Raw genomic sequence first — 26,339 nt, forward strand, 5'->3', positions numbered from 1 at the left:
TGTGGACTGCGACCCAGAAGCCAAATGGAACCTCCGACTGACCGGCCGCGTTGCGAGTCTGCAGCGTTGCACTGTGTCCGGGTGTCTGGCTGCTCCAGATTTCGGGGCTGTGGACTCACTTTCCTTCTGAGTGCTATTGCTTTAGTTGATTGCATGATTTGTTTTTTTTTCCTCTCTCTGTGTGCATCAGTGTTCTTTCTTTTAATTGTTCTTTTTCAAGTTTCTTATTTTGTGGCTGGCTGTAAGCAGACGAATCTCAAGGTTGTATAATCTATACATACTTTGATAATAAGTGTACTGTACTTTGAACTTCGAACTTTATCTCATTTAAGAATTCAGTATTAGCATGTTATCAGCATTTAAAGCCTGTAATGCTGTCAGTTACCTCAGTTATATACCCACCTCCCTTCCATCCTAATGGAATTGTCCCCATTCATTCTGTTCTTCCTTTCTCCCTCTTGTACTTGTAAGTGTGCCTCTCTCTTACTTCCTCTCTTATGCTCTTTCCCTTTCCTCCACTCCCGCCAAAGACACTGGCTTCTGTTTTTTTTCTCAGAATATCTGACATCAGTGGTATTTTGCTTTTGTTTAACTGCTGTTTCCATGAGTTTTCACCACAGTAGCATAGTGGTTATCATAACGCTGTACAGTGCCAGCAGTCTGGGTTCAGTTCCTGTCACTTGTCTGTAAGGAGTTTTTCGTGTGTTTCATCTGGGTGCTCCAGTTTCCTCCCACATTCCAAAGATGTATTGATTTGACCCAGATGATGCATTTTGTGGTCTGTTTCGATGTACATATGATAAATAAAATTTATCAGTCAAGGGAGAATGTACAAACTCCTTACAGGCACCAGCAGGAATTTAACGCCAATCAGTATTCACCACTACTATAAAGTATTCTGCTAGCCACTGTAGCACAGAAACTGTGTACTGTTTTAGATTTTCAGCAACTGCATTTTTATTGTTTGGAATTAAAATCTGCTCCATTAAACACAATATTTACGTATAATATCACTCATACATAGTAAATCTAGCCTTTGGAAAATATTCATTATATGGGAGCATTGGCACCTTCGACCAAGGTTTTCTCCTCTCTAAATTCATAACTCAGAGTTATTGGCTCCTAAATGTGTGTCACATAGCGTAGCAGTTAGTGAAATGCTATTACAGCTCAGAGCGTTGGAGTTTCATTCCTTTGTCCTCTGTAAGGAGTTTGTACGTCCATACTGTGAAGGCGTGCATTTCCTCCAGATACTCTGCTGTGTCAGGTAGTCCAACGATATACTGATAGTAGGTTAATTGGTTATTGTAAATTGTCCTGTGATTAGACTAGTATTAAATAGGTGGGTTTCTGGGTAGTGAGGTTTTTTTGGGTCAGAAGAGCCGGTTCTGTGCTGTGTCTCCAAACAAATAAAAATAAATATGCTTGATATGTTTGCTCATTGTGAACTTTTTCTGTATTTATTTATGGAAATTAAATTCTTAATATTTGCAACATTTAAAATAGCTAGCAAGTTTTCAATGCATAGGCAAAAAGTCATATTATTGAAGTCTTAATGTAGTTCACGGTGTGGTCATTTACACTTTGCTCATGAGATTCATGGCACTTTTCCTTATTGCAGCTTACAGGTGTAAAAATTGGCAGCTGATCCCTGTAGCTTTGAAGACAAATCGTGCACCTCATACATGGTGCAGATCTCCAGGTAAGAGGTGTGGGTATACTGTATGAGTCACAGAATACTACAGTACAGAACCACATCCTTCAGCCCATCTAGTCCATGCTGAACTGTTGTTCTTGGTCCCATTGACTCGTACCTGCACTGTAGTCCTCCAAACCCCTCCCATCCAGGTACTTATCCAAACTTCTCTTAAGTACTAACATCAAACTTGCAAGCACCACTACCACTGGCAGCTCACTCCACAATCTCACTTGTTCCCCCTCAGGCTCTCCTTAAATATTTCACATTTCACCCCTAACCTATGACTTCTATTTTATTCTAGACTATCTTTTTATTTTAATTGTCTGCTTTCTTGTAAAAATTATGTATAATTTATGTTTAGTTTATGTTTTCCTTAGGACTACTGCTTTTACAATGCTATGTTCCCGTGATACTGTTTTCAATGCACATGTAGTTGTGTATATAACAAAAAACTCCACCTTTACTTTGACCAGCATCAAAATTGTAATTTCAATTGATTGCTTGTGAATGTCTTTGTCATTCTAATTTCAGAACACTGAGGTACTTTTAAAGAATAAAAATACTATGAAAGATATTAAAAAAGTGAAAATAAAAATTGTTGAAAATAATATATATATAAAGCTACTGAATTCTATAGCCACTTCTTCCTGTTGACTTCTATGGGCACACTGAAACTCCACCAGAAAATGCTAGTTTAGCTTACAAGCAGCTCACTAGTGGTTAGTGTAACACCATTATAGTAGCACTGACCAAGGTTCAACTTCCAATGCTGTCTGCAAGAGTGTATATGTTCTCCCCATGACCATGATGATTTCCTCCAGTTGCTCCGGTTTCTTCACACATTTCAAAGATGTGTTAGCAGAGTCATTGGTCACATGGGTGGAATTAGGCATTACGGGCTCGTTGGGATGGAAGGGCCTATTACTGTGCTGTATTTCTAAGATATCAATAAAAGAGATTCAACAGGGAGATTCCCAGCTGGTGAAGTCCACTCCCGTGGTATCCAATAGAGCAGTGTAATTATCATGACATCAATTTAGCAGGGCTGGGAAAGTGGACTTCAGTTTCTGCCCAAAGTGTTCTGGGCTTCCACACAGTTAAATGAGTTAAAGGTAACAGTTTGATTGTATCTTTCAACTCTGCATCAAAAGGTTTAATCGGACCTCTTGTGTAGGAAAACAAAAATAAATTTTATCTTCCGAATGGCTACGCCAGTCAAGATGAAGTATCTTCTTAGACCAGAATTAATTAATTAGTTAAATTGTGATACTATATTCCCAGTAGTTGCTATGGGTATGTGAGAGCTCAATTTTGAGAATAGTGTGGAAAATAATTTAGTACTAGAAGAAAACTTACTGAAGCTAAAATGAAACTTGGGACACAAATTAAAAATACAGCATTTGTCACTATCACTAAACAAGTGAATAGGCAGCTACCGGGAATGAAGGGAGAAGTGAGAAGCTGGGAGAGGTAAAGTGCTGAAGAAGAGGGAATCTGATAGGAGAGGCAAGTGAACCATGGGAGAAAAAAACTTAGAGGGGAATAAACAGTTGTCATTTTGGGCCAAGACCTTTCATCAGGACTGGAAAGGAAGGGGGCAAAAGCCAGAATAAAAAGGTGGGGAAGCAACTCTCTTTGAGATGTTTTATGGGGTCATTGATACCTAATGGGAACAGGCCATTTCACCTGCACAGCTATACCTAGGACAGTGCAACACAAGAATGACAGCCTAGATTTCCACAATAAGTTCAGCAGAGATGTGATCACAATTTTTCTAGGATGGAATTTTACTAATTTGCACACCAAAACATTCTGCACATTCAGGTTCAAAGCCCAACATATTTGTCATCGAGACAATTCTTGAACATGTGGCCAAGTTTCTGTCGCTGGATCCAATTGCTGTGAAGCAGAAGAATCTCTATGCTCGGGGAGACCAAACACCAATGGGCTTTGTTCTACCTTACTGCAGCATTCAGGACCTTTACTCAAGTGAGTATGGAACTCCATCATTATAGATTAAGATTTAATAAGAGCTTGTGTACTCGTGCTAGAAGTAGGTCTTTATTTTGTCAACTGAAGTTGGAAGCATTGACATAATTGTATATTTTGAATATTATCTGCAAATACATTTATAGGATCCCTTATGATCACTTCAAAACACATCATATGTTTTGGAAGTCACATACAAAGGTGGTACATAAATACCTTTGTTTGTAGACATGCCTGTTTTTTTCCTTTTTAATGGACAATTCTTACTTGTCTTAAACACAGGAGATTCTGCAGATGCAGAGCCATGCATACAAAATAGTGCAGGGACTCAACTGGTCAGGCAGTATCTATAGAGAGGAAAAATCATTTATTTATTATATGTACATCAAAACATGCAGTGAAGTGTATTGTTGGTGTAGTGAACTGTGTTTAAAATAAATAAATATCCAAATCAAGTGACGCCCATCACTGAATTGGAGCAGTCTAACCCATTTTTCAGCATTTCATTGTGTATGTTGTGTATGTTCAGTTGTACAAGGCCTTGGTGAGACCGCACCTAGAATTTTGCGTGCAGTTTTGGTCACCTAATCTGAGGAAAGACATTCTTGCCATAGAGGGAGTACAGAGAAGGTTCACCAGATTGATTCCTGGGATGGCAGGACTTTCATATGAAGAAAGACTGGATCGACTAGGCTTATACTCACTGGAGTTTAGAAGATTGAGGGGGGATCTTATTGAAACATGTAAAATTCTAAAGGGATTGGACAGGCTAGATGCAGGAAGATTGCTCCTGATGTTGGGGAAGTCCAGAACGAGGGGTCACAGTTTAAGGATAAAGGGGAAGCCTTTTAGGACTGAGATGAGGAGAAACTTCTTCACACAGAGAGTGGTGAATCTGTGGAATTCTCTGCCACAGGAAACAGTTGAGGCCAGTTCATTGGCTATATTTAAGAGGAAGTTAGACATGGCCCTTGTGACTAAAGGGATCGGGGTATGGAGAGAAAGCAGGTACAAGGTTCTGAGTTGGATGATCAGCCATGATCATACTGAATGGCAGTGCAGGCTCGAAGGGCCAAATGGCCTACTCCTGCACCTATTTTCTATGTTTCTATGTTACATGTACATGTTGCAATTAAACATACACTTTTTATCTTTAATATGTGGGTGTTTTCACATGTTAGTCCTGAATATGATTCCCTTTTGTACATAGGTTACTGTTCAACTCTTTGCAGTCACAGATCAAATGACCTTTACTTTTGTCGGTATCCTACCTACTGATGAATTCACAAAATAACATTTTTTAAAAACTAGTTACTTCAAATTAGCAATTGTACTTGGAAGTCCAGAAGACACATGGGAGACAAGGGAGCACAGAGTTTTTTACAGTTGCACCACCAAATGAAAAAAAAACTAGTTAACGTTCAAGTGCTTTTGTTGGTTTAAATCTGTACAGCTCAGTTAACGAAAGCGAATGTGGCAGAACGCATGCAAGCAATTAAGAAGTTTAATGCAGAGAACCTGTGGAAGAAGAAAGGTCTGGCAGTGGTGCCTCTGAAATTCAGCCTCTCCTGGAGCTGGACATATTACCTGTGTGAGTATTGAAAAAACATATTTTGGTGGCACACCTGGTTAAGAGAGTAACCAAAAGGAGATTTTGAGACATGGAAATATACTCAGTGGCCACTTTATAATGTACACCTGTACTCCTGCTTGTTAATGTAAATATCTAATCAGCCAATCGTGGCAGCAACTCAATTCATAAAAGCATGCAGACATGGTCAAGAGGTTGAGTTGTTGTTCACGTCAAATGTCGGAATGGGTAAGGAATGTGGTCTAAGTGACTTTGACCATGGAATGATTGTTGGTGCCAGATAGGGTGGTTTGAGTATCACAGAAACTGCTGATCTCTTGGGATTTTCACATACTTCAGTCTCTAGAGGTTACAGAGAATGGTACGAGAAACAAAAAGCATCCAGTGAGAGGCAGTTCTATGAGTGAAAATGCCTTGAGAGAGTTTAAAGGAGTTCGGCCAGACTGGTTCAAGCTGACAGGAAGGTGACAGCAACTGAAATAACCATGCATTACGACAGTGATGTGTAGAAGAGCATCTCTGCACAACATGTTGAATCTGAAGTGGGTGGGCTGCAGCAGCAGAAGACTATGCTAGGTTCCATACCTGTACCTATTAAAATGACTACTGAGTGTAGAACGTCATGGATTAATTGTTCTCTGTAGGAAAATGCAGTATTTTCACTTTTGTACACATCTTAAAATCACTGTTTCATTATGTTTTTTTTTTACAGAGAATTGTGGGTGCATGGAATGCCCTGCCAGGGCTGGTTGTGAACACAGATACATAAGAGACATTTAAAAGACTCTTGGAGATGGAATAATGGAGGGATATGTAGGAGGGAAGGGTCGGAATGATCTTAGAGTAGGTTAAAAGGTCGGCACAACATTGAGAGCCAAAGGGCCTGTACTGTGTTGTAGTGTTCTATGATTTTTGCTATGATTCTGTAGGTTGGCTTTCTTAGTGAAGCTATTGTTTTTAATGCATTTTACAATTGCATATTGCATTGTAAACAGAGTGCATTTATTCTGCTTGGTATTGGGTTCTTCCTTTGCTACATAGAGCATTAAAAGCATTAAGGGAGTCCAAAACTTGGGGCATAAAATTAGGGCAAGAGGGAAAAGACCTACAAGGCATCTTCTTCATGCAGAGGGTGGTGAGAATATGGAATGAGCTGCCAGAGGAAGTGATTGAGGCAAGCACAATAGTATTATTTAAGAAGTACTTGTATAGATAGGTGGAGGAGTGGAGCTTTGAGGGTTATGGGCAGAACGCAGGAAATTGGGTCTAGTTTGGTGGGCACCATTGTCAGCCTGATTAGCTGGGCTGAAGGGCCTGTATCCATGTTTTATTGCTGTATAACTCATTCTCGTTCAGCTTGAGCATAATTATAATTAGTCGAATTTAATCCCTTTCTATAATACCAGCAATTTGTCCTAACTGAAAAGAGGCTGGAGTTAAAGAATAAAGTCAATAGAGCTAATTTACTCATTGCTTGGGTAAGATAGGGAGACGTTTGATAGCTCTGGGACTGTACTTGCTGGAACTTAGAAGAATGAGGACAGATCTCATTGAAACCAAACAAGTCATTGGGTATATTTGAAGCAGAGTTTGATCGGTTATTGATTAGTAAGTGCTCAAAGTTTATGGGGAGAAGGCAGGAGAATGAGGCTGAGGGGGAAAATTGATTAGCCATGATAGAATGGCAGCTCAGACTTGATGGGATGAATGGCCTAATTCTGCTCCTCTGTCTTATGGCCTTAAGTTAGCACTAATTTGACAAACTCAAGCTAATGAAATAAATTACATTAAAATTGTAAATGGAAAACTTAATATCAGTGAATTTTAATGAACCTTGGTGTTAGGTGAGAAAATGATTCTTGTTGAGTATTAAAACGTCACCCAGGAACAAATTGTGGTGTAATCTTCTTTGCAATATATATACCAAAACCAGTTGGGCTTGACATAATCCAAATTTCTTGGCCAATAAGCAGGAACACTTATAGACACTTATCTGTCAGTGATAGACTGGGATATTGTTGGTTTTAGCTCTACCTGTTGAGCTCCTTGAGCTTATCCTACCCAGTAGATCATGGCTGATCTGCTTTCAGTCTCATCTTGGTATCCCTGCCTATCTTTGTTAACCTTCCACTCCCTTCCTGAACAAGAATCTGTTAATTTAGCTTTAAAAAATATTCAAAGGCTCTGCTACCCCCTTGTGGAAGTGCCAGACATTCAAAATCCTCAGTGAAATTATTTCAACTCATCTCTGTCACAGAGAGAACCCTTACTTTTAAACAGCGATGCCACGTTCTCAAATCTTCCACAAGCAGAAACATTTTCTCCTTGATTTCTTACTCTCATATTTCCTTATTGGACAACACATCCAGAATATTGCAACAATTTCTCCAATTTCCAATAATTTCTAACCCCCCCCATCACTCTTTTTTCATTCTCCACTCTGGTTATCCTCTCACCTCTTCTCCTGACCTGTCCATCATCTCTCTTTGATTCCTGTCCTCTTCCCTTTCTCCCATGATCCACTCTCCTCTTCCATCAGCTTCCTTCTTTTACAGTCCTTTACCTCTCACCTCCCAGATTATTACTTCATCCACCCTTCATCACCCATCTACCTTGTCCCACAGCTGATCTCAACTATCACTTGTCAGTCTGCACTCTTCATTCTTACACCAGCACCTTATTCTGGCTTTTCAAACCCTTCCTTTCTAGTCCCAATTGCTGATGGGATCCTGACTGTTTATTCCCCTCTTTAGAACCTGGTGATTTGCTGAGCTCCTCCAGTATTTTGTGTGTGTTGCTCAACATTTTCTCCTCACCCATTTTGTTAAAATCCTTAGAATATTATATGTTTTGATGAATTCACTCCCTTCTGGAAAGTGTTACAGGGCTATTAAAACAAAACTTCACACCATCTTAAAGTTTATTCCTGGAGGCAATTAATCTGATCAACCATTTTAATTAGACCCCAAACTGCTCTATCTATTACTGTCATCACTATAAACACTTTAAACCACTTTTTATAATGCTGTTTATGGTGTAAATACATGCTGGTATTTATGTATTTATTGATGTACTTACATATAAATACATGTAAATGTATGTATATGGCGAATTAAGTCGATCCTTGATCATCCTAAGCTTCTGTAAGTTCTATTGCTGTTCCAATCTTTCCTTGTACAACACATCCATAAGAGTACAGATAATTGGACATGTGGCTGAGGTTACCGAGGATAGTCTACACTGTTGAGACTGGTAATAAGTTATCACAACCTACCCTTCAAGGCAGGAAGTTGCATTTAGATCACTGGCATGATTTACTCTCAGTGAAGTCATGCTGCCATCATGTTGTCTTTGGCAGGGCAGGTTAAATTTACCTCTTAGTTGGTCATGGAAGATAAGTAAGGCTTGCCTGACTTTCTTGTCTGATGAGGAAAGAAAAATTCTTGTATTTCCACTTTCTATCACCTTATTAAATTGAAATGTGAATACCTTAATATATTAAACACAAGAAATTCTGTAAATGCTGGAATTCCAGTGCAACACACAAAATTCTTAAGGAAATCAGCAGGTCAGGCAGCATCTATGGAGGGAATAAACAGTTGATGTTTTGGGCTGAGTCCCTTCGTCAGGATTCTGCCTGATCTGCTGAGTTCCTCCAGCATTTTGTGTGTTGTGTTTTCATATATTGACAGTGTTCTCAATAAGGCATTGCCAAAGGTGACTTAAACATCTACTAGACCCAGAATAAGAAAAGTTATTCTCTGAATCAAGTTTATTATCACTGACGTATGTCATGAAGCTGTGGAGTTGTAGCAGTGCAGTGCAAGACACGCACACACAATAAACACATACCATCATTAAGGACCCCCAACACCCAGGACATGTCCTATTCTCATTGCTGCCATCAGAAAGGAGGTACAGGAGCCTGAAGGCACACACTCAACAATTCAGAAACAGCTTCTTCCCTTCTGCCATCAGACTTCTGAATGGACATTGAATCCATAAATGCTAACTCACTACTTTTTTGTCCTCTTTTTTGCACTACTAATTTAATTTGACCCTTTTAATATATATATTTCCTGTAATGTACAGTTTTTATTATGTATTGCCATGTACAATATGTATATGCATATATACCCATGGCTGTGACTGTAGATTTCAGCTGTAGTAGTCCTACGTAGGAATATATTTAAAGATTCCCTTCAGAGCTGCACAGAGTCGCCACTCTTTGGTGCCATCTTAACAGGGAGCCATCTTCTCATTGGCCCACTGTAAAGGGTAACCATCTGAAATGCCATTTACAGTATGTGTACAGAATTTTCCATACTTTCTCAGAGCATTTGAGTTACCAGCAAGGTTTTGTCCTTCTTCCTTAACTTGAAATATTATAACCATATAACAATTACAGCACGGAAACAGGCCATCTCGGCCCTTCTAGTCTGTGCCCAACACTTACTCTCACCTAGTCCCACTGGCCCGCATTCAGCCCATATTACAGTTGGCATTTTGCTTGTCCATGGTACTTTGAACAAACATTCTTGCTAGTGATGACAATTGGCTTTACCTGTATTTGGAATATCCTTTTTTCCAGAATTAGATGTTATAGTTAACTTTGCCAAAGCTGGGAGCATTTCCATATGAACTTATTGACCCTATCAACAATTAGAAAGCTCAAGTAACTCTTAACCTTGTCTCAACTATATTTTGTCTTCAACTGTGAAGGTTAGAAGAGCTAGGGCTTTTCTCTTTGGAGCAAAAGAGGATGTGAGGTGACTTTTAGAGGTGTATGAGATGGTAAGAGGCATAGATCAAAAGGGCAGCCTGTGCCTTTTTCACATTGTGGAAATGGCTATTACAAGGGGCATAATTTTAAGGTGATTGGAGGAAAGTATAGGAGGATGTCAGAGTTAAGTTACTTACACAGAGAGTGGTGGGTATATAGAATACACTGCCAGGATGTTGGCAGAGACAGATAGATACATTAGGAACATTTAAGGGACCTCTTGATGACTTTTTGATAGGCATATGGCTGTTAGAAAAATAGAGATATGTGTAGGAGGGAAGGATTAGTGTGATTTTAGAGTAGGTTAAAAGGCCAGCACAACATCATGGTCCGAAAAGCCTGTACTGCGATGTACTGTTCTATGTACTATGCATTTTGAAAAATAGTTGAATTATGTTTAATTATGATGCACCATGCTTATTGTGTTTTGTAATGATTATTTATTTCAGGCACTGTTTCAATATTAGCCAGCGATGGTTCAGTGATAATATCACATGGTGGAATTGAATCTGGTCAAGGCCTCAATACCAAGGTAGGCTGCTGAACCTGTGCACTAACTCAATGCTTGACACAATTTTTCTATAGGTTGGCATTTTCCCTTTCTTCCTTGAAATTTCTTGACTTCATACCATTGCCTCTTAATTTTCCGACAGTAATTTCCTTTTATTTCATTCACTGGTTTTACATTTGTTCCTTGTGTATAAAATGCAGGAATAATCAAAATGAGGAGGGGTCACAAAATGCTTAGCTAAAGAAGGTTGGTGTGGCTTGGAGACAAAGCAAAGAATTCCAAGCATACATTTGGAGGCTTGGCTGTTGATATTGTGGGGAAGTTGTGAGAGGCAAGGTCAGAGTCAAATGAAGGGACAGTAACTGCCTTGCATTGACATTCTGGTCATTTAAAATTCGATGCATTGGTGAATTCATAGCTAATATTGATTACCGTCATAGAATCATATCCATTGGAGAGCAGTTCCCCATGGCTGAGAAGCGCATCATTTATATTCCAGCTTCACTTTAGCCCAGAGTATTTCCTCAGCCACTAATTACCTCCAACTAATTGGTTCAATGACATACAGTATAACTACAGTGGTAGAGGCAAATACTGTACATTGAGGCATTTAAGAAATTCTTAGGTTGGGACGTGGATAATAGGAAGGAACTGTTTGATTGATCTGTAGGTTTGAATTAAATGTAGGTTAAAAGATCAGCACATGGGCTGAAGGGCCTGTACTATTCTGTTCTCTAAGGTACGTGAATGAGACTTAGTGTGGTTGAGGATGCAAGTTTGAAACCTTGGATGAACTGAGGTTTACAGTAGATGAAGACAATCAGGAGAACTTTTGAATTGTTAAAACTGAAGGAGTCAAAAGTATGAAGGAGAACTGAAGGGCACATAGACTGAGATAGTTGGTGTTGGAGGTGATAATAAGCGAGTCCTTATGGTGTTGGTTTATTGTTGTCACATGTACCAAGATACAGTGAAAAGCTTGTCTAACATTTTGTTCATACAGATCAAGTCATTACACAGAGCATTTGGCTGGAATAAGGTAAACCAATAACAGAGAGTGTAGTGCAGGTAAAGAATAAGGTGCAAGATCATAACGAGGCAGATTGTGAGGCCAAGAGTCCAACTTATTGCACAGGAGGTCCACTCCAGAGTCAGATTACAGTGGAATAGAAGCTGACCTTGAGTCTGGTGATACGTGCTTTCAGGCTTTTGTATCATTGTTTAAAGGATATGAGTACAGAAAACAAAGTGGATGCAGTGGATTCAAAATGTGGTTGATTGTAGAAGAACGGCAAGGATGTGGAGTTTGCAGCAGTAATATTCAAATAAAATAAAGGTGTGCAAATCTGGAAGTCAGATGAATAGTCGAACTGCACAGACATTGGGAATAGACAGGATATCTGAAGAGATGTAACTGACTGACCTCAGTCTGTTTACAAGGTGGGAACAGAAAGCAGTGTTTTGTAGCTCCTCCATTAATGCAAAGGTGAGCTTTGAACACAGACTGTTTGGAAACATCTGTAATTGCCTTTGCCTGAAAAGATAATAATTCATGGTCACGGACCTGGAGTAGTAATGTGCAACTTTAGTTTGGGTCTTTTCAGTTCTGACATGAGTGGAAAACACAATTAAAAAATAGTCTGAATATTGAATTGTAGCAAATTTGGTCATGAAGTTGAAACAACTACATATTTAGCAACTTGGGTAAGAAGACAAAAGAAAAGTTGGCTGTGGGAGTCCAAGTTACAGTTAGATTAGTATGAATTGAGGAGTGTAGTGATTTAGCTACTGTGCAAAGCTCTTGGGTATATATGGATAGCTAGGGTGCCTAAGACTTTTGCGCAATACTGTATTTCTCACTGTGAAGCGGAGAGCAAGTTTGAAAAATTTGGCGGGAGCAAAAGGTTTTTGGGAATGGCAAATGTGGAGTTCCACAGGAGGGTGTGGGACAGTTGGCACAGAAGGAGTTCTAGGAGCTGGGATGGTGGTGTGAGTGTGGACACATCCTTGACCTGAGACAGCCGGCAGTTTCATTTGATTCCAAATGATTGGTTTATTGATCATTACAGAATGTTTCTCTGGTGTTTTCCACTCCCTCTCCTCTACCTTCCCCTTTTCCCAACTATAATTCCCCCCTTCCTGTGCCCTTCCCACTCTCAGTCCGCAATAGAGACCCATATCAGAATCAGGACTTAGTCTTATACCTACGATTTTTAAACAGTACTGTATTGTTATTTGTAGATACAGCATGGTAATAGGCCCTAATGGACCAACAAGCCTGCACCACAAAATTATACCAATACAAGCAATTAACCTACAAAACCCATGTGCCTTTGGAATGTGGGAGGAAACCGGGGCACCTGGAGGGAACCCACATAGTCACTGGGGGAATGTACAAACTTCTTGCAGAGAGTGATGGAATTAAATCTGGATTGCTGGTGCTGTAATAACATTACATTAACCATTACACCACTGTGCTACTCCAGTTGTGGGTGATTTGAAAAGGAAGAATATGTTTTGATTATTTTAATGTTAAATTAAGTGATTTCTACTTTCAGGTTGCTCAAGTATGTGCCTACATGTTGGGAATTTCAGTCGACTATGTCTCCATAAAACCAACCACAACCAATAGCAGTCCGAACTCCGGTGCCACAGGTGGCAGTATCAGCAGTGAGCTAAACTGTCTGGTAAGGCATTTTTAGTACAGTAAACAGTGTGCAGTTCTCACGGTTAACCATCAATGTCCAGTAAAAGCTTTCAGTTCCAATTATTTTAGGGTTGCATTTCTTCAATTCCTGCCTCTAATGGTACCGGTAATTGATAAATGTTAACTTGGGGAAAATGTTGTAAGTGGATTTGTGGCAGGCTTCAACTTGGCTACTACCAGTGTGCTCTGACCAAAGTTTTCCCTCTAGAAATACAGGTGTTGATACCTTACCTGCACTCAGTACACACCAAATGCTGGAAGAACTCAGCAGGTCAGGCAGCATCTATGAGAGAAATAAACAGTAGATGTTTTGGGCTTAGACTGTTCCATCAGGAAATGAAACGATGGGGGCAGAAGCCAGGTTGGAGGAGCAACACATCATATTCCATCTAGGTAGCTTCCAACCTAATGGCATGCACATTGACTTCTAACTTTCCTACCCATCCCCACCAGTAGAATTTTTCCATTCCTTATTCCTTATCCTTAACCTCGCACCCTCCTCTTCTCACCTGCTTACCTCCTCCATCTACTGTGCCCCTCCTCCTTCCCTTTCTTCCATAGTCCAGTCTCCTTTCCTATCAGACTGTGTTTCAGCCATTTTCCTTTTCCACCTATCACCTCCCAGTTTCTTATTTCATATCCCTTCCCCCTCAGACCTGGCTTCACCCATCACCTTCTAGCTTGTAGTCCTCTCCCCCATGTTCTTATTCTGGCTTCTCTCCCCTTCCTTTCCAGTCCTGATGAAGGGTCTCAGCCTGAAACATTAACTGTTTATTCCTCTCCAAAGTTGCGGCCTGACCTGCTGAGTTCCTCCAGCATTTTGTGTGTGTGTTTCTCTGGATCTTCCGCACCTGTGTACGTGTTTAGGACTGTGGTGCATTCTATACAGCGAGATGCCGCACTTCCCAGTTTGTTGCACACCACCTATGTGGCACTAGACTTATGGAATAGTGAGATCATTTGAACTGTACTCACACAGTATGGAAACAGACATCTCCGCCCACTAAATCCATGCTGAATATTTTGCTCCTCCACACGCTGCCAGAACTGGTGGTAGATAATGATGCATTATGAGCATTTAAGGAACTCTTAGGTAGGCACAATGATGATAGAAAAATGGAAGACTCTATGGGAGGTAAGGGTTAGGTTGATCTTAGAGTAGTCTTAAAGGTCAACACAACATCGTGGGCTGAAAGGCCAATACTGTGCAGTAGTGCTTTTTGTTCTATGTTCTAATTCCCTTTGCCTGCATTAGAATTATATCTCCCATTCCTTGCTGATTTAAGTATGTAAGTACCTCTTAAACATAGTAATTCTATCTGATTCCACCACCTTCTCTATCAGCATGTTCCGGATATTAGACATTCTCTGCATGAAACAAAAACCTAAACCCCTCTGACCCCCTTTAAATATTGTCCCTCTCACTTTAAATCCACGACCCCTTGTTTCTGATGGCTCTACCTTTGGAATAAAATTTTAACAGTCATATCTATGCTTCGGTTAATGTACATGCTTCTCTCTGGCCAGCTCTTTAATGGAAAAAATGTCATGAGCTTATAAGGCCAACAACTTCTTTTTGCTCCAGTTTCATCAGGTACATGATTGTTACTAATAAATCTGGCATTGAAAAGACTTGTGTACCCAATGTGACGTGTGAAAGTGTGAGAAAAGGCATCATGGTAGCGTAGTGGTTAGCGTAACATTTCACAGTTCCAGCAGTTAGTTTTCATTTCCCACCACTGTCTGTAAGGAATTTGTATGTTCCCCCTTTAACTATGTGGGTTTTGTCTGGATATTCTGGTTTCCTCCCACATTCCAAACACCTACGGGTTAGGGTTAGTAAATTGTGGATATGCTATGTTGGCACCCGAAGCATGGCAACACTTGTGGCTGCTCCCAGCACATCCTCAGACTGCGTTGGTCATTGATGCATATACATTTCACTGCATGTTTTGATGTACAATGTGACAAATAAAGCTATTTTAATACGTAAAATAACTTAATGCTGAACTTAGATCCTTGTGGAATTGGTAATATAAGGTCTTGGGGAAAGAATGGGTCAGCTGTATTCCTTCGTTGAATGTTGCTGAGCTCTTTGTGATCCTCTCTTTGTCCTGACTAATTATGTGACGTGATTTCTACACAGGGTGTACAACGCTGTTGTGAGATTCTGAAGGACAGAATAAAGCCGGTGAGGGACAAGCTTCCACCGGGAACACCCTGGAAGAATCTGGTGGCAGCCTGTTTTCAAGCCAAGGTGAATCTGACTGCGCAGGACTGGTGAGTAATTCGATTGAACCTCTTTGGATAAAGTTAGTGAACTCTGATTGATCTTTGCTTTAAAAGTTTAAAACAGAAGGAAGTTGATGTGGGGCAATTTCTGTGGTCTGGATTTTCTCTTGTCTGGCAACCGGCAGACTCCATGGGTGAGTATGCAGTGCTGTCAAAATCTGGGCGTAAGTGCTTGATATGTTGAGCCAATGTTTCTCTAGTACGTGTAAAATAAGAATATAGAACTGTTCTACATTCCATGATGGTATGCCAATGTTGATGCCAATTTATACTAAATGTCTTCCTCTGGGTGAATCTCTTTTGCACCCTCTCCACATGCTTCCAGAACTGTACACAACACTCCAACTGACTTAAGTTTTATATAGCTGCTCAACACCAATAAAGGCTTTCTTTACCACCTTATCCATCTTCATAGCCACTTCCAGTGAACCCAGATTTCTCTCTACCTCAATGCTGTTAAGGTTTCTGCCATAAACTGTATAATTTCTCCTTTCATTTGACCTCCCAACGTGCAACACCTCACACTTGCCAGGGTTAAACTCCATCAGCCACTTCTCTGTTCATATCAGTGTGAGTGGCATCCGTTAGTCTCGCAAGACCATGGATCTGCGCCTGGAATATTTTGGAGTATCCTCTCCAGGGCGCAGGCCTGGGTAAAGTTGTATGGAAGACCAGCAGTCGCCCATGCTGCTAGTCTCCGCTCTCCACACCACTGATGTTGTCCAAGGGAAGGGCAAGGGCCAATACAGCTTGGCACCAGTGTTATCGCAGGAGTTGCCAGAATGAGGTTGAAGTCAACGTCGGACTGCCTTAGGGACTCCAGCTCCGGATTTGTCCTTAGGGTTTACTCCTGAAGCCTTTCCCGTGAGTGGGTATGGCCGCAAGGCAGCGGAGTTTTGAAATCAGAGTTTTCCCTCTCTTAGATGGACTGCTTTCCCAGGCTGATGAGCCCCATCTACCTGAATCAGTAACTGATCTATATCTTGCTGTATTCTTTGACAGTCCTTTACACTGCCCACAACCCCATCAATCTTGATCTCATCTGCAAATTTGCTAAGCCACCAAGTTATTAAGATAGACACACACACACACACACACACACACACACACACACACACACACATTTTAGACACATCAGGACCATACATTGGGGCTCAATTAAGTGGCTGCCCCAATTAGCTGAAGTTTCATGGGAATAGTTATAAAGGTATAAAAAAGACAAACTAATATTTAAGCAAATAACAAATTATGTATTTAAATGAAATGCAGCATAAATTAGAGCACTATCAAAATTAGTTCAGTACTATAAACTGTATTAGTTCTTAATAGTTATCAATGGAGGAATTCATTCAGTGTACGCTGACGTGGTCTTTTGATTGACTGTAAATTAACAAAATAAGCACAGACACTTAATACAGACAGTGGACCGCCTTCAAACAGTGCTTTGACAGTTGCGTTTTCCAAATCTTCATTTTACTTGCTACATTGAAGATAATTGTCAATACCTTCAAATTCTTTGTAGTCCAAACTTATTGGAGTAGTGAAGTCATTTCATTTTCATTCCCATATGCTTCTGATTTAACCAAGCCTCGATGCTTTGAAACTGCAGTGAACAAAACAGTTCTGAATTGTCTTACTGTTTATTACTCATCGATTATCAGTGACAAAAATTAGTGCTTTTTGAACACAAACATGTAAGTGGTGTTATTTCACAGTGGAAGACATTTGCAGTACACCAGACATTCAAGAGTGTCGGGGGAGTGAACTAGGTGCAGTGAAAATTACGACTAACAAGGTGTTCAGGAAGCTTAATGGTCTGAGGGTAGATAAATCTCCTGGACCTGACGGAATGCATCCTCGGGTTTTGAAGGAAGTAGCTGGAGAGGAATTAACAATGATCTTTCAAGAATCGATAGATTCTGGCATTGTACCGGATGACTGGAAATTGCAAATATTACTCCGCTATTTTAGAAGGGTGGGAGGCAGCAGAAGGGAAACAGTAGACCTGTTAGCCTGACGTCAGTGGTTGGGAAGTTATTGGAATCGATTGTTAGGGATGAGATTTCAGAGTACCTGAAGGCACCTGACAAGATAGGCCAAAGCCAGCATGGTTTCCTGAATTCCTACTGCAATTTTTTGAGGAAATTATAAGCAGGGTAGACAAAGGAGATGCAGTAGATGTGGTGTACTTGGATTTTCAGAAGGTCTTTGACTAAGTGCTGCACATAAGGCTGATAGAGCCCATGGAATTACAGGGGAGTTGTTAGCATGGATGGAACATTGGCTGATCAGCAGAAAACAGAGAGTGGGAATAAAGGCTGGCTGCCGGTTACTAGTGGAGTTCCACAGAGGTCAGTGTTGGGACGGCTGCTTTTTACGATGTAAGTCTATTTGGATTATGGGATTAATGGATTTGTGGCTAAATTTGCCGATGATACAAAGATAGGAGCAGGTAGTGTTGAGGAAACAGAGAGACTTAGATAGTTTGGGGGAATGGGCAAAGAAGTGGCAAATGAAATACGATGTTGGAAAGTGTATGGCCATGCACTTTGGTGGAAGAAATAAATGGGCAGATTATTATTTAGATGGGGAGAGAATTCAAAATACGGAAGTGCAAAGGGACTTGGGACTCCTTGTGCAGGATACCCTAAAGGTTAACCACCAGGTTGAGTCAGTGGCGAAGAAAGCAAATGCAAATTTGGCATACATATCTAGAGGTATAGAATACAAGGGCAGGGATTTGATGTTGCGGCTCTATAAGGAACTCATGAAACCACAGTTGGAGTATTGTGTGCAATTTTGGGCTCCTGCTTTAGAAAAGATATACTGACATTGAAGAGGGTTCGGAGAAGATTCACGAGAATGATTCCAGGAATGAAAGGGTTACCAAATGAGAAGTGTCTGGCAGCTCTTGGGCTGTGTAAAGGGGGGTTTTGTAGCGGTGTGCTACACGCAGCGCTAAAATTACAACACGGAGTCGGTAACTGCAGTCGAAGGAAAAAACTTTATTCGAAAACTTCAGCCTCACTTTTAAGCCTCTGAAAACCGGCCCCCCATGGCGAAGAGGCTCCAAAGCTCTGTGCTCGCAAACCCCCGTAGGCTATCTAATTGTGAGTCGGTTCGGATACGCTAGGAAATGAGTCGCCACAGTTTCTTCTTTTTTCTTTGTTACTGTTGGGAAAGGGTTTCTTTGTTTTGTTTACAGGAATATTTCTTTGTTGCGAGAGAGTGCAAGAAGCTTGTTTGTTAAAATTTACTGATAACGAGAATGGTATTCCTTTGTAAACCAAATGGGGATTAATGTTCTTTCTTCTGAGTCTGTAAGCTTTTGTTGACGGGCTTTTGGGCAGATCGGCGCGAGGGGGTTGAGAGAGAGGACGCAATGCTGTAAGCGGGGCGAGGATCGGACCCCAAGTGGGGGTCCGAGGCCGGGAGGTACTCCGAGGAGGGGGGGATGAAGCTAGATGTGCTTGGTTGACCACTCGGAGGGTCCTGAGCTGCGAGTTGAGGAGTTCGGAGGGGATCGAATGGTGGCCAGAAGACTTCAGAAATTGAGCTCCAACGGTTATGCACGAAGTGGTTTGGACTTTGATAAATTTGGCGCCTTTATTTTTTTTCTCTTCATATATACTGTATCGTTATTAATCACTTAGTTAAAGTAACCTTTATAAATTGTACTCATTTAATCGCTTATGGTGTACTGTCTGTTTTTGGGCGAGGCGGGGACATCACACAGCATCCACACCAGCTGATTACCCAGTTTGGCGGGGCCGAAGGCTGCTCCCCCTAGATGAGAACGAGCTGAGCGATGCCTGAGGTGACCCAGGGGGTTACAGCTGTATTCCCTGGAGTATGAGGGATGAATGAGGGGGAATCTCCTAGAAACATTCAGAATGTTAAAAGGCCTGAACAGATTAGATATGGCAAAGTTATTTCCCATGATATGGGATTCTAGGACAAGAAGGCATGACTTCAGGACTGAAGGACATCCTTTTAGAACTGAGATGCGGAGAAATTACTTTTGTTAGAGGGTGGTAAATCTGTGGAATTTGTTGCCACAAACAGCTATGGAGGCCAAGTTATTGGGTGCATTTAAGGCAGAGGTAGATAGGTTCTTGATTAGCCAGGGCATCAAAGGATATGGGGAGAAGGCAGGGGAGCAGGGATGATGAAGAATTGGATCAGCCAATGATTAAATTGCAGAGCAGACTCAATGGGCCGAATGGCCTGCTTCTGCTCCTATATCTTATGGTCTTATTTAAAAACTGTTAGCTTTATACAGTGTAGTGTTTAATGACATGCACATAACTGACATTAGTTAGAAAATGTTCAGAAATAGTCGTACAATTTAAGCGACTTAATGTCCCTAGTGAACTAAGGGAATCCAGCTATTTTCTCAATTTGTTTTTGTTCTTTAAGAATTGTCCCAGTACTAATCCTTGCTAAGTAAAAACACTGGTCATGGACCTCCAGCCAAAATAGCCTTCCATTTCACTCTGTCTTCTTTGAGCATACAATGAGCTTGATCTGCATAAATAGACTGCCTTTTTAAAAAATACAACAGTGATAACAAATCATTATCCTTATCTATAAAGTGTTTTGTATTCTGAAGTGGTACTCTGTGTGTAAGTATTTTTCAGTTACTCCCCTATACACAACCACTTATAATAGATTATCTTCAAGCTGCTGTGCCTAAATAAGTTTTCAATTTCCAATATGTTATTTTTGGCACTTGTTGGAAGTTCACAACTACAGGTGCACTGGGCTGTCCACTATCTTAAACACAAGAAATTTTGCAGATACTGGAAATACAAAGCAACACACCAAATGCTGGAGAAACTCAGCAAGTCAGGCAGCATCTATGTGGTGACTGTAGCCACTGTCCTTCCCTGCTGACCGGATAGATCCTGGAGTTTTCGTATGTTGTGAGAGGATGCCTCCACCCTATCATCCTCTTCTGACTTCCATGATAAGGATGTAGACACTGTGCAGGAGTGATTGTATGCATGTTCCTCCTCCCAACCTTACATTTCCTGTAGATTGGTACCATTTCACCTATTATAAACATTCCCTTTAATTGCAAATTATGTAAATGAGTGAACACAGTCCACTGGTGTTTATATACACTCTGGGTGTGTGCGTGCATGTGCACAGATAAGGCATAGACCAGTACAACACAGTAACAGGCCCTTTGGTCCACAATATTGTGCCAGACCAGCTAAATTAGTAATCAAATAGCCAAATAGTTCCTTCTTCCTACACAATGTCCATATCCTTCCATTTTCCTCACATGGAAGTGTCTATCTAAACATCTCTTAGAAGTTACTAATGTAACCACTACACTCTACCACCACCCTTTCCAGGCACCCACCACTCTCTCTGGGGGAAAAAACTTGCCCCTTACATCTCCTTTGGAATTGCCTCCTCTCACCTTTAATGCATGTGCTCTAGTATTAGACATTTTGACCCAGGGGAAAAAGAAAATGATATTTTCTGCCTACTCTATCTCATCATCGTCATCATTATGTGGTGTGTTGTAGGATATGGTCAATCATGATCCTATGACCATGATTATTCTTGGCAAATTTTTCTACAGAACTCGTTTGCTATTGCCTTCTTCTGGGCAGTGTCTTTACAAGATGGGTGACCCCAGCCATTATCAATACTCTCCAGAAGTCGTCTGCCTGGTGTCAGTGGTCACATAACCAGGACTTGTGCACCTGTTGCTCATATGACCATCCCCCACCTGCTCCCTTGGTTTCATGTGAACCTGTTCAGGGAGCTAAGCAGATGCTACAGCTTGCTGAAGAGTGACCTGCAGACTAGCAAAGGGAAGGAGTGATTTACATCTCCTTTGGCAGAGACGTATCTTCACCCTGCCACTCTATCTATGCCTCTTATAATCTTATAATCCTCTATCAGATCTTCCCTCAGCCTCCCCGCTCCAGATATAAAATGTGTCCTGTATTTTTCACAAGATAGTTCAAAATATTTTACTTTTAATCAAAAACAGAAACGCTGCTTATTTTTACCACTGCTTAGGCATAATGTGAATGTCTAATCCAGAGTGTATGTTATGAAATGGTAAAACACATGATCTAATTATTTCTTTCTGTATCATTTGTACAGGGTGTGGCCTGATGCACAGCCCAATGAGGCTCCCCAGTATAACTCTTATGGGGTGACTGTGGCAGAGGCTGAAGTTGACATTCTCACAGGGGAGAACCAGATCACCCAAGTGGATATGCTCTTTGATTGTGGTGAAAGGTAGGAAACAGCAATGTTAAGTGGTATAAATATTAAAGGTGGCATGAAAACATAGCAGTTTAACGCAATGCTTTTCAAAGTTCAAGGTAAATTTATTACAAAAGTACATATAAATCAACATATACAACACTGAGATTCATTTTCTTGTGGGCACACTCAATAATTCTACAGAATAATAACCCATAACAGAATCAGTGAAAGGCCACTCTGCTTGGGCATTCAGTCGGTGTGCAGAAGATGACAAACTTCAAATACAAAGAGAAAGTAATAATAATAATAAAATAAGCAATAAATATCAAGAACACAAGATGAGTCCTTGAAAGTGAGTCCATTGATTTTGGGAACAGTTCAATGATGAGGCAAGTGAAGTTGAGTAGTGGCAGCAGTCAGCAGTCAGGTTTGATATCGCCACAAATGGAAAGATCACAACAAAAATCCCTTAATTGATCTGCAGTTTGAATTTTAAAATGACTTGTTTATTTATTTCAAGATATTTAGGACCTGCTTTTGCCAGAGGCAACACTAGCGTTGTTGTTCATGGTCATGCTGTGGCTTCTGCCTCCTTCGTTTCCAATCGTGATAAAGGGTCTTGGCCCAAAACATCGACTGTTTATTCTCCTCTGTAGATGGTGCCTGATCTGCTGAATTCCTCCAGTATTTTGTGTGTATTGCATATGCACTGTTTTCTTTGAAGGACAACGGGAATCCTGTGTGAATGGAGAAAGTGGGAGCTGTGGGGTGTGCCAATAACATCACCTCATTTCTCTGCCTCTGCTCTCATTACTGTGTGGGATGCTCTCTAAGTTATTGATACAAACAAAACATGAACTAACTTTCTCTTTATAGATCATTTCCTCACCCCAAGCCAGTTCACCATCATGTTATGACACTTCATGAAATGTAATTTCTTCCAACCGATAAAAGAACACATTGTGGATCTGGGCAGTAGGTGCTGCATACTGCGGTACCTTGCAACAAGTTTTTCTGCTATACATGGATCTTCCAGTCACCTGCCGTTTCTGTGGGCTGGATGAGACCATATACCATATGTACACGAAGTGTGTGAAGCTGTGGACCCTCTTCACATACCTGAGGGGGCTGCTCCTTGCCTTCTGGCTTCATTTTATCCCCATCATCTTGTACCATTCAGGATGGAAGGGGGCAGGGAAGGAAGAGCAGTATGTAAAGATGAGATCATCTGCAGATGCTGGAACTCCAAAATAATATACACAAAATCTGTGAAAAAGAGTAAGCAGTTGACATTTCAGGCCATGACCCTTCTGCAGGACCAAGACAGAAGTGGAAAGATGCCGGAATAAAAAGGTGGGGGGAAGGAAAGGAGGCTAGCTGGAAGGTGATGGGTAAAGCCAGATGGGTGGGAAAGGTCTAGGGCTGAAGAATAAGGAATCTGATAGGAGAGGAGTATGGACAATAAGAGAAAGGGAAGGAGGAGGTACCCAGGGTAAGAGTGGGGGAGAAAGGAGAAGGATGTCTTAGCTAACCTTCTCCTGGGACAATCTCAGATAGCTGTCCATGGGTCCTGGAGAAGGGCATTAGAAGGTTCTAATGTTCAGAGCCCAGGTAGCTGTGGGGGAAAAAAAACACAGCATCCACAGGTAACACAGAAGTACTTCAAAACCATTGGGCACTACAGGGAATGAATGCCATCCATGATGAAAATGTGTTAGTCGTGATTTGTCTGTTTTTCGTTTGTAATGTGATTGTAGAATAGTATTCCAGTGGTATGAATTTATAATAAGTATATTTTGTAAAAAGAAGATGATAAAGGAGCAAAAGATCAGGGACAGCACAGTAGTGTAGTGATTACAATAATGCTTTTCAGCAACAGTAATGGGGTTCAATTTCTGTTGATGTCTGTAAGGAGTTTGTACGTTCTGCCCATGAGCATACAGTTTGCTCCGGCTGCTCTGATTTCCTCTCACATTCCAAAGGCGTACAGGTTAGGCTTAGTAAGTTGTTGGTGCTAGAAGCAGTATGACATTTGCGGCCCACAGTACATCCTCAGACTGTGTTAGTTGTTGATGCAAATGACACATTTTATTGTGTATTTCAATATACAATTAAAGCTAATATTTTTATCTCTTTAAATGCTAGCAGTTCTCAACAAGACAGGAAGTAGCTGTAGAGGGACAGATGGAGTTAACTTTACCAAATAAAAATGTTTCCAGGGCATGGACTTAAGTGGAACCCTCTCACCAGGGCTCGTGTACAGACTTGGTTCGTTAGCTAACTCTGCTAACAGCCAAGTGACTCAGCAGTGAGAAGGCCACCCTTCATGAACAATATACATCCAGGTTTTGTATAATTTGGGGTTCAACCAAAAAGGAAGGTTAGGATGTTTCAATTAAGGAACATTGATTGTAGCGAATGCTGTGTAAATACTGCCCCATACACAATTATCGGTCTTCAAGAAATGACAGATCATACACCACCATAAAATAAAATTATGAAGAGAGTATATTTACCAATTTTCAACTTTATCAGTTAACAAGAAAAGAAAAAAATGGCCCATTACAGTTAAACCAGTCCAATATGCACACAAGCAGCTTGCTTTACTCGAGCTGTATCCACATTCTGCATGAAAGACACCAGTCACAGCTCGAACTTCCCTCAAAGACCAGCTTGAATGAACTGGCTAACTTGGGAGTATTGGCACTTTTTCCTTTGAACCATTCTTACTACAGGGTCTCTCCTTCAGCAGCATTCTGTGGGCCTCTTCCCATGTGTCGCACTCCCCCCCAAACCTGTCTACTGTCCTTCAGAAATCTGATCCCGCTGAGCTTTCTCGAATATTCCATGCATCCCAGTGGACAGAAAGTTACAATGTGTACCAAGTCAGACCTGATTGGCTGACACAACATTCCTAAATTGGACAACATGACTCCTTATCTTTAGCCGAAGACAAAACAATGTTACTAGCAGGACACACTGCTTTTACAGAAAACAGCTAAAATAAAGTACCTCACAGCATAGCAGTAGAAATCTTAACCAGAGAGTTACGTAAAATACTATTTCAATTACCCTTTCCTCAGTTCTTCCCTGACCTGCCGTATTTTCTATCATTTATCTTTTCGCGCATTGTAGTAATATTGTTCTTGGAATGCAAGACAATTATTTCCAAGTCAAGTCAAGTCAAGTCACTTTTATTGTCATTTCGACCATAACTGCTGGTACAATACATAGTAAAAATGAGGATGCTTTTTCAGGACCATGGTGTTACATGACACTGTACAAAAGCTAGACTGAACTATGTGAAAAAAAAAACACAGAAAAAAAACACTAGACCTCAGACCTACCCAGGACTGCATAAAGTGCACAAAACAGTGCAGGCATTACAATAAATAATAAACAGAACAATGGGGCAGTAAGGTGTCAGTCCAGGCTCTGGGTATTGAGGAGTCAGATAGCTTGGGGGAAGAAACTGTTACACAATCTAGTCGTGAGAGCCCAAATGCCAAGTTCTGTGACAGGAGTGAGTTAAGTAACCCGGGATAGATATGCATGATGTGCTGAGTTCATTTTTTTCACTCAGTACCAGGCCCTTCTGATCCAACGAGTCCATGCCACACAATTACACCAATGTGACCAACTAACCTACTAACCCATACATCTTTGGAATGCAGGTGGAAACTGGAGCACCCAAAGGAAATCCACACGGTCACAGGGAAAACGTCCAATCTCCTTGTAGACAATGGCAGGAATTGAACCTGGGTCATTAGTGTAATGCCTCCCCATGGCTGCTCTGAGGTATATAATCTCCTTTCATTGTTCCTTTCATCTTGATTCCCTTTGTCATTTGCAGTTTAAATCCTGATGTTGATATTGGACAAGTGGAAGGTGCTTTTGTCATGGGCATGGGATATTGGCTGACTGAGAAGATGATCTATGATCCTAAGACTGGGGCTGTACTGAACGCAGGGACGTGGGACTACAAACCACCATTCAGCAAGGTAAGTTTAGAGTTGACAGTAAAGTTTATTTTAAGTTGTAAAAGATTCAATCCAGACTCTGCCACTTTTGAATACTCCTTTCTTTTCAGGGATATCCAAGACAAAAAGTAAACTCTTTATTCCATTAACATATTTAATAGAGAAAGACTCCTGCCGTGAACTAACCATAAGACATAGGAGCAGAATTAGGCCATTTGGCCCATCAATTCTGACCAGCGATTCAATCATGGTTTTATTATCCCTCCCAACCCTATGCTCCTGCCTTCTCCCTATAACCTTGCACGCCCCGACTCATTGAGAACCTATCAACCTCTGCTTTAAATTTTCTCAATGATTTGGCTTCCACAGCCATTTGTGGCAGCGAATTGCACAGATTCACTAACCTCTGACAAAGAAAATCCTCCTCATTTCTGTTCTAAATGGACATCCCTCTATTATGATGCTGTGTCCTCTGGTCCTAGAGAAGAAATATCCTATTAAGTTTCTTACACACAGAGTGGTGGGTGCATGGAACACCTTGCCATGGATG

The 26,339-nt window shown here is 40.9% G+C and overlaps 1 protein-coding gene across 6 annotated transcripts in view; it reads left to right on the top strand.

Moving 5' to 3' along the window:
* Positions 1–26,339, top strand: part of LOC132393931 (xanthine dehydrogenase/oxidase-like) — a 143,258-nt gene that overhangs the window by 106,787 nt on the left and 10,132 nt on the right. For all 6 annotated transcript variants that reach the window (XM_059969390.1, XM_059969389.1, XM_059969393.1 and 3 more), the window contains 8 exons: positions 1,622–1,702; positions 3,524–3,688; positions 5,142–5,279; positions 10,512–10,594; positions 13,132–13,260; positions 15,427–15,560; positions 21,702–21,839; positions 25,663–25,810. In XM_059969390.1, coding sequence (XP_059825373.1) covers positions 1,622–1,702; positions 3,524–3,688; positions 5,142–5,279; positions 10,512–10,594; positions 13,132–13,260; positions 15,427–15,560; positions 21,702–21,839; positions 25,663–25,810 — 1,016 coding nt within the window. The remainder of the gene's footprint in view (positions 1–1,621; positions 1,703–3,523; positions 3,689–5,141; positions 5,280–10,511; positions 10,595–13,131; positions 13,261–15,426; positions 15,561–21,701; positions 21,840–25,662; positions 25,811–26,339) is intronic.

This window comes from Hypanus sabinus, chromosome 5 (genome assembly GCF_030144855.1).
Source record: "Hypanus sabinus isolate sHypSab1 chromosome 5, sHypSab1.hap1, whole genome shotgun sequence".
Lineage (NCBI taxonomy): Eukaryota > Metazoa > Chordata > Chondrichthyes > Myliobatiformes > Dasyatidae > Hypanus > Hypanus sabinus.